At 33.3% G+C, this 9681-nt stretch overlaps 1 protein-coding gene across 1 annotated transcript; it reads right to left on the minus strand.

Annotated features, from left to right (window-relative positions):
- On the minus strand, positions 1–5844 carry LOC127711933 (ureidoglycolate dehydrogenase (NAD(+))-like). The gene is made up of 5 exons (XM_052218090.1): positions 5676–5844; positions 4696–4806; positions 1179–1259; positions 616–677; positions 1–225 (listed from the first exon to the last, which is right to left on the minus strand). Exons 1-5 carry the CDS (start codon positions 5836–5838, stop codon positions 1–3), a joined length of 642 nt encoding a protein of 213 aa, XP_052074050.1. The 5' UTR covers positions 5839–5844.
- Between the last annotated feature and the right edge of the window lie 3837 nt (positions 5845–9681).

The following is a 9681-nucleotide window of genomic DNA, read 5'->3' on the forward strand; positions in this document are numbered from 1 at the left end:
TTATAAATATCTGTATTGCCCAAGTCTACACAAGTGTATGAATGTATTATAAAAGCCGGAACTATAGTACCATACATCTCTACTTGAGCCAGTATTGTCTTGTCTGTTTATACTTACCATTATTCCTCTTATCGGAACCAGTCGTGTATTGTCTTGTTTATTTGTACTTACCTTTGTCCCTCTAGTGGGAACCATTCGAGGATTTGTATTACATAAAGAGAGTCCCTGTAATTTAGTACGAAAATAAAATAATTAAGCTTTGACATGAATTGATGATCATAGGGAAAACTGTCAAAAATGACAGTATAGTCTGCAACTGCAGGTAAAAAGTAACAACTGAATTGATAGAGCAACAGACCTTGAAAATACCGGGAACTCTCAGTAAAAAATATCTGTATTTTTCAACTATAAAAGTTAAACACACGTCTCCTATTAATTCTATTGATTTATTTTAATACTGAAAGCAAGCAAATTAACGAGTAAATACAATTTACAGTTCTTGTTTTGTATTAATATTAAAGGAAAGATACATGCATTGCTTTTGTCGAAACTGAATTAGAAACGTTTCTTTTACCAACACAAGGATACTAATAAAATATTGAAAATACAATTTACCACAAATCCTTGTTCCATCGCATACATACTGTACCACCCTGCCATTCCAAAGTGATTTGCGCCTAAAATAATTAAAAGATTACTTTTAATTAATTTTCTCATATTCAGTTGGCATAAATTTTTCACATCAATAAAAGAAAAAAAAAAAAGGCAACGTATAAGTAAATGAGTCAGCAACCTTACAAAACTTTTAAATGTAACTATTAATGAATCTTCCAGGTCTTTAATGACATTCGCAAAAAGAGGCATATATCAACATAAAAATAAACGCAAATCAACAATAAAAAAGTTAACAACACAAAGTATGCAACAAATATATTGAAAACCTTGATCATCTTTATCGACAAAAAGTGCAATTGGCGTAGAAAATTATAAGCGTGTATTTTTATGTATGTGACTTTGAAGCCCGCTGCTGGTAGACGTTTCCTCCTCGTGTGTATCAGTGGTCTAGAAGTCAGCACTCATATGTGCTGATATGAAACATCATTGAAGCGATGTTTTTTTTTTTTTTTATAAATTTACTTTTCATAAAATGCCATGATTATTTGATACAATAATCTTACCTCTGCACGAGACAAATCCAATTCCAGCTTCTTTTGCTTTTTTGATAGCAATATCTATACAGTACAGGGCAACATACGCACCTAAAAATATTTAAGATTTAATGTAAATGATACCTGCAGAAAATCATTGAACTTTTATGGTACAGGTTTTATAGTTGAAAATAGACCCCGTTCACACTAGGACATTTAGATCGATTTAAACTAGATCGGTTCACTTTAGATCGATTTAAGGGCCAATGTGAACGCATTGAATCGATCTTCAATCGGTCTAAACTAAAACACCAAAAGAGGTAGTTTAGTTTGAATCGATCTAAAGTAAACCGATCTTACTTTAAATGTGAACGCAGAGATCGTTTAAACTAGTACGATTGAATCGAAAATAATGTATGCGCATGTTAAAAAGCATGATATAAACTACATTTTGGCAAATTTTTAAAAAATTCTATGGATTATAATTTAGACACCCCACCCCATCTACCTTAACAGACCTTTGTGTGCATGCACGTAAAAACAAACATGTTGTTTTCGCCGTAGCATAAATTTGCGAAATCTGTGTCTTCTTTTTTTAGTTGATTTTTTACTTTTCAGGAACCGAAGTATTTCGTCGTGTTGTAACTTCGTTGCTACAGTTTTTTGTTTCAAAATCAAAATTTGAACTTGTGATTCAAGAGAAACAATGACTTCGTCCAATTTTTGTTTTTTCAATTGTGTATCAACACATCAATTTGATAAAATAGTTCTATTCATACACAATGTTTACAGTTTGAAGTGTGAACGCACTGGTTCAGATTAGACCGATAGAGATCGTTATGATTGAAGATAATGTTAACGCTAACTGATTTTATTTAGATTGATTCAAATTAGATCTATTAAAGAAAAATGCTAGTGTGAATGGGGTTTTAGTGTACTAGGCTTCGATCGATTAATTCTATGATTTTAAACAGATTTCAAATTAGGATTCTACTCTGATTAGCAGCTCGTAGTCTTTTTCACTTTCAAAAAACATTTACGAACAATTTCGGTAGAATTAAGACTTAAAAAAGCAGATCACATTCGTTTGAATAAATGGATCAACTAGGAGTCTATAATTCAGTGGTTGTCCTTGGTTGCTATCTGACACATTTGTTTTTCGTTAATTGTTTTGTGATGAATCAGGCCGTGGATTTTCTCGTTTGGTTTGTTTCACATTTTGTCACTCCTGGACCTTTTATATCTGACTATACCGTATGCGTTTTAGTCATTGTTAAAGACCGTACGGTGACCTCCATGTCATTTGAACTTCGGTGGATCGTTGTATCATCTGCAATCACGTTTCCTTATTTTCATAAAGGAGCGATTGTGTTCGTGTTAACATTAAATTGCATTTCCTTGTTGTTACTTTTTTTTCTATGTAGTGACACTTTCATATTCTCTATTTCTCTTATATACATATAAAGTAAGAGGATGAAGTGTTTGGAAATACGACAACTATACATGTACATAAAGACCATACAATAAAGATGAAACCAATTACTGGTCATTGTTCAATCCTCGGAACAACTACTAAGTATATACTAAGCTGCAAAGTGAAACTATTCAAAAGAGAAGACCAAATGTGTGAATAATACATCAACAATTAGCGATAAACAAATATGACAATAACCAACGTAGGCGCCTCGGTGGCCGAGTGGTCTAAGTAGTTACTACTGTAATCACTAGCCAGTCAACACTGAGGTTGTGAGTTCGAACCCCGCTCGTGCGGGTGCATTCGACTCTAATCTTAATTGACTAGGATTGTCAGTTTTCCTATCGAAGGTCGGTGGTTTTCTCCGGGCACTCCGGCTTCCTCCACCAATAAAAACTGGCCGCCACGAAATAGCCCAAAAGCGGTGCTTAAAAATGGCGTTAAAACACAAAAAATCAAAAATCAAAATCAATCAATAACCAACGATAACTACTGGATACAAATTCCTGGCTTTGGACAGTCACATAAAGATTAAAATGCGGCGTTAACATGTCTGTAATCACCTAGTCACCTAAGAACAAACCGTACAATTCAGTTTGAAAATTTTAGCCTTATATTGTATTAATTATATATTATCATTTATTTCTAGACTTCATTAGTTTCAAATTATTATTTAAAAAATATTGTATCCTCTATTCATTTATTTAAGGCTATAATGCTCTCTCCGTTAATTCCATTCTAACCTGTTAACTAGCTAGGCAATATAAAGAGGGTATAATTGCGTAATAAATATAATGCTCTTCAACTTCGTACTTTATTTGACCTCTTAACTGTTGCTACTCGAGCGTCACTGATGAGTCTTTTGTAGACGAAACGCGCGTCTGGCTGACAAAATTGTAATCATAGTCTGTATGATGAGTTTATTTCCATCCTTACCCCCGTACTTAACGTCATGTCATTAACAACATGGATAATGACAACGAATTTAATATGAATAAGACTACAGATGACACTAGTGCAGCAGAAACGAAACGCACTTTGAATTTTCGTAGTATATATGATCACCAACAGTGTTTAGTTAGGACATGTAAAATGATTTTAGGTTTTGGCTTGTTTTGTAAACTATTGTTTTCTTTATATGGTTTCTTATTACTTGGTTATGATTTAAGACTGACCACTTTGGATCTACTTATTTTCATAACCCAACAAAAATACATCAACCACTGCAACTTATGTATGTATGATTTATGCTAACGACTATATGGCCGATATAGTGGTTAACGTTGATTAATTGTACCTACCCATATGCGTCACTTGCCTTGTACTAGCACTTTTGTCTTATTTAATTTCTTACTCTTATCTGGTTGATATTATTTGGTATACAGTGGATATTGGAATGACTGAATATTGCAAAAAGCAGTGAGTATAGAATTGGTGTAACGTGTACGTGCAGAATTTGTGATTTAACTTAATTGTTTGGCTCCCAAAAGGGTGTCCCGTGTACAAGTATTTACAGTACATCTAGTGTCTCCTGATAAATTAGGAGATCTTTCCCTCAGTTTTAATAGTCGTCCATTTGACTTGGCAGGAAATACGCAGAAACTTCTGGTCGGAATAGAGATGTTCCATCAAATGACTCGTGCGAGGAAAGTGACATGCTCTCTGCAACTTAAAGAACCTTGCTACACTGTTTTACAGGATGGTTCCATAGGTGTTCTGGTGCAAGGAAAACTTTCTGCACTTATCCAATCGTTTTTTCAATATCAGTCAAACTTCCGACCTCTCCATCCCAGTCGACCTTTTTTACAGAACTAAACTTTTGGGTTATATACATGTGTGTTCTCGGCCTGAATATTAATGCAATATTTGTCACTGGACACTTAGTAAATTAAACCATCAATTTAATAAAAGGATTGCCACTAAAATAAATGACATGCAGACTAAGTATACATTCTACGAAAAATTTGTAACGCTAAGACGAAGTATGGAATGTTACACATGACGTGAAAATATAATTTTCTTGCAATTATAATAATTGATTCTTCACAGTCAACACAATTTCTAACAACTTACCAATTAAGCTATTTCCGTCTACCAGTGCCGTTCCTATTGATTCTTTTATAATTGTTGGTTCTTTGTCTTCTACTGATACGGCCCCTGATCTGATTTCGTCCATATATTTATCTAAAAGAAGTTACAATCGAAATTGGTATGTCTTACACGTTCCCCTCAGCAACACCTATTCCAACAATTCATAAACCGTCATTTTAATCAACCCTAACTTTCGAACCCTATAGTCCAACAATCCAAGTTGGTGAACAAAAAATGTCACTCACTACCCCCTTCCCCCTAAAAAAAAGGCAAAAAAAAACCCCATACTCACCAGTAATTCAGTGCATACTGATTCAACAAATGCTTAATGCAAATGATACCAGAATGGACATATTCGTTACAATGGTTTGATAAGATCAAAATTTTCAACTTAAATGCAAAAAAGAATTGATTTCGAGATTTTAAAACATTGCTGCTCTTTATTATATCTTGCATCTAAACAAGAAACAGGTCGGAAGACAATACAAACATGAAGATTTAGCCCCTAACGAATAAGTGTTTGTTTGTTTAAAATTAGCTCTCATTTAAAGATGGATACGATTATATAGATTCATCCTCTGCATTAAACGAAGAAGAACTTTTATATGTTTAAATACAAAACAAATTGATTGTTACCTAATACTACACAGTGATAAATGACGCAAAACATGTACATAAACATTACAAGCAAGAAAAAGTAATAAAAGTCTTTTTTTTTAAATTTCTAAATGGTGACAATATGCCTAAATAAGAATGATTATATTGGACCAGAGATAAAGAAAGAAATGCTGACCGCCACTATTATATAAAAGAATATTACTTTTTCTACAAAAAAAATTCTGGTCAGTTAATACATTGCAAAATAAAAAAAAATCGTGACTTCAAATTTTCTCTGTCGTTGTTTTAGTTGCTGACTCCTTAAACTTTTTAACAACTCATTAATGAAATAAGATACTATTTACCAAGTAATATGACTCCATGACTATATATTCCTCTGTAATCTGCGGATACTAGTATATCTGCAACCAACGATCCACGTGCTTCAGTTAATCCAACAACTTCCAATGAGCTTACTATAAAGTTGTGAACTTTATCATTTGGAACAACAATTTCTACATCCTCCATGTTTGATTATCGTCAAATATTCAGGACAGAAGTTCAAGAAATTAGGATGATATAATAATATCTTAGGACTTAATGGCCCAGACTCTTATCTGTGAATAGATCTACGATAAATATGATAAAGTCCAGACTTATTTCAGTAAAAATTACCTTGGGATATTTAGTTCACAAATAATTACTACTTCTACTTCTACTTCTACTTCTACCATATAGTGACCGCCTTCAACAAATTGAAGATTATGTCACAGGAGGAAACTTACAACAAGACATAGATTGATATATATACAATCTTTAAAAAATACGAAAAAATTAAAAAAAAAAAAAAAAAAAAAAAAATGCTTTGTATAATTAAGTATGATGTAATAGTTGAGTTAATATTGATGCTTTGAAATTGAAGATTTGAAAGAGTCTACTGAAGTGCAATTTACAATGTTGTCCTGTAGTTTGTTCCAGTCGGTAATAGTTCTTGGAAAGTAGGATTCTTTTCTGTACTGTGTTTTGCAGGATGGAATTTGGAAGCTGTTCGAATTTGAATGTCTTGTTTGTCTTTTTTGTGGGATTAATTTATTATTTTTAGGTATTGCAACCTTTTCGTGTTCAATTTTATAAAGCATTACCAATCTTGAGTCTTTTCTTCTGTCAGAGAGGCTGCGCCATTCAAGATGTTGTAACATGTTACCAACGCTTGAGGTGTTTCTGTATTTGTTGGTAACAAGACGCGCAGCCCTCCTTTGAACTTTTTCAATGCTATCTATGTCTTGTTGTAAGTATGGATCCCAAACAGAGCAAGCATACTCTAGTGATGGTCTTACTAGGGACTTATATGCTTGCTCTTTAATTGATGTTGAGCTTATGTTCAGGTTCCTCCTAAGAAAGCCTAGGGTGCTATTAGCTTTCTTGCATATGTTATTTATGTGCACATCCCATTTAAGGTTGGAACTGATGGTAACCCCCAGATATTTTGCTGTTGTTACATGTTCTAATGAGTGATTGTGTTACATCACACTTATCTGGGTGGAATGCCATTTTCCACATAGTTTCCCACGATGCCAGTTTGTCAAGATCTTTTTGTAATGTGGATGCTTCGGAATTTGATTTTATTGCCAAATACACTATTGTGTCGTCTGCAAATAAACGTACTGTAAATGTAAGACCAGTTGGAATGTCGTTAATATAATACAGGAAGAGACTTGGTCCAAGAACTGACCCCTGTGGAACCCCTGACTCAACTGCAACATACTCAGATTTTTCCCCCTCTAGAACTACTGCCTGTTTACGATTGCTTAGAAAATTTTGTATCCAGTAATTTAATTCCCCCTGTATCCCGTAATGGTGAAGCTTATTAGTTAGAAGAGAATGTAAAACTTTATCGAATGCTTTAGAAAAATCCATGACCAAAATATCTGTTTGTTTACCGTTTTCCATGTTAAGTGAGACATCATCTATAAATTCAAGTAGTTGTGTTTCGCAGGATCGACCTCTGCGAAATCCATGCTGTAGGGGATATAAAATGTTGTGATTATCTGCATGTGTCATGATGTGTTTAACTACTATGTGTTCTAAAAGTTTGCAACAAATACATGTGAGAGATATAGGGCTATATTTTTGGCCTTTTTTGTATACAGGAGAGACATGGGCAGTTTTCCAGTCATCTGGAACAACACCTGTTTTAACTGACTTCTCAAAGATAATGGTAAGTATTGGTGCAATTTCATGTGAAAGTTCTTTTAAAAATCTTGGTTAAATTTCGTCTGGTCCTGCTGCTTTGTTAGGATTTAAGTTATGTAAAAGTTTTTGTATACCTTGTGTTTTTATGATTAATTTTGTTATGGGTGGAAAAAGAGTATTCTGTGGCATGTTACACTGTTTGACAAATTCTTTATGGGAGATATTTGATGCTGGTGTGAATATAGACTGGAATTTTGCGTTAAGTGCTCTAGCTTTTTGTAGTCGATCAGTTAAGAGTTTGCCATCTTGTTTAATTTCAGTAATACCACTATAATCAGTTTTTTTATGTTTAATATAGGTCCAAAATTTTTTCATAGTGCCAAAATTTGTTCCATCTTGTGGTGGTAATATGATGCTTTCAATGTATTCCCAGTATGATTTTCGTATACATTTTTGTACCTGGTGTTTAACCTCTTTGTATTTTTTAGTAAGAGATGCATTCCCGGATTTTTTTGATTTTTTATAAAGTCTATCTCTTTTTCTAATGAGCCGTTTTGTTTCCATTGTGATCCATGGGTGACCGTCCTTTGTTTTTTGCTGTTTTATGTGGGATGTGATCTTTCACTGCTTTTATTATTGTTGCTTTAAAACAGTTCCACATTTCATTTACACAAAGATGTTGCTGGTTTTCAAAGAGATGTTTATATGAAGTGTTTATTTCTTGTTTAATTGTGCTCCAATTTGCTTTTTTATATAATGGAATTATTCTAGGCTTTTGTTTAAGTTTTGATGAAGCTATTGCAAATTCGGCAAACACAATATCATGATCAGATAGGTCGGGAATAACTTCAACACGCTGTACTTGGTTTGGTAAGTTTGTAATTATCAGATCAAGAATATTGTCTTTACGTGTATGGACATCAACAATTTGGGTGAGACATGTGTTGTCAAGTGAGTTGCCAAAGAAGTAATGAAGCTGTGGGTAATTAGTGTTTGGTATTAGTGATCTGTTGTTCCAATCCCAACCAGGGAGATTAAAGTCTCCCCCTATAATTAGCGTGGAATTTTTTACTAAAACATTACTTAATTAGTATACATAGACAGGTTGTGTTATTTTTTTCAAATACGAATACAAAGGTAAAACACACATTGTGATATAACTGTTTCGGGTCTTACACACCCTCGGCTATCAACTATTCGACTTTGAGCGTTCCTGATAAAGGTAAACACAGTTAAGCGCTTCGGACGCATGAAATTTAAAACCCAGAAAAGCGCTTCGTTTTCATTTTTATAACGAATATATTCGTCAACATGTTCTAGTTTGATAATTTTACCAGAATATTAAACTTGAAACATGTCGAATGTTGGCAGTATATGTAAGCATATTTTTGAAACCACAACGTTAAACTGCGCTTGGTTAACGATGCTTTAATCACACTATCTTTTTAAAGAACCAGAAATATATTTATTCTGAATTGTGACAACATACAGTATTGATATATTATAATTTTTTACACATAATTCATATTGTTTATTTGGTTATCTGCTTTGACGTTAAAAAAAGTTTGTTTCTTTGTATGATATATTTTTCTTTTGTATCGAACGTTTATACGTTCTACAAGTAATAGCTTTTCTAGAAAGCTAACCGTTTTATAGATTATTGCATTGAAACTTGGGTTTTTTGCTCTATAGTTTAATCCATTCAGAATATTGATCAGCATATAAATTGTAATAGGGTAAAAAAGTAGACTAGAGGAAAAGCCAGGCCAATATAGTACTTTTAGGGTTACAACTTTCTTTCCGTGCGTCGTGATTTTTAACCCCTGGAAAGAGCATAACTTCTAAATCACTTGCGTGTTTGCATGTACTAATTTCGGTAATCTTTTTTATGAATCAATTTTTCAGCAGACATGTCAATTATTTACTCTCTGTTTGTTTGTTTTTTTTTTGTGTTTAAGAAAAGTATCATCGATATCTTTCATTATTGTCCCGATAAACCAACTCACAAAGTTTTAGATCCCGACTAATCTTTATTATACCTGAACCAGTTGTACCTATATCCTACTTGAGCAGGCTCTAGTAGTGTATAAGGGTACATAGGTCCTGCGGAAACAAATATTTATGGAGTGAATCGGTTAAAAGTCCGTTCTGAAAAAAGTCGACATTGGCATATTATGA

Source organism: Mytilus californianus, unplaced genomic scaffold, assembly GCF_021869535.1.
Source record: "Mytilus californianus isolate M0D057914Y unplaced genomic scaffold, xbMytCali1.0.p SCAF_8, whole genome shotgun sequence".
NCBI lineage: Eukaryota > Metazoa > Mollusca > Bivalvia > Mytilida > Mytilidae > Mytilus > Mytilus californianus.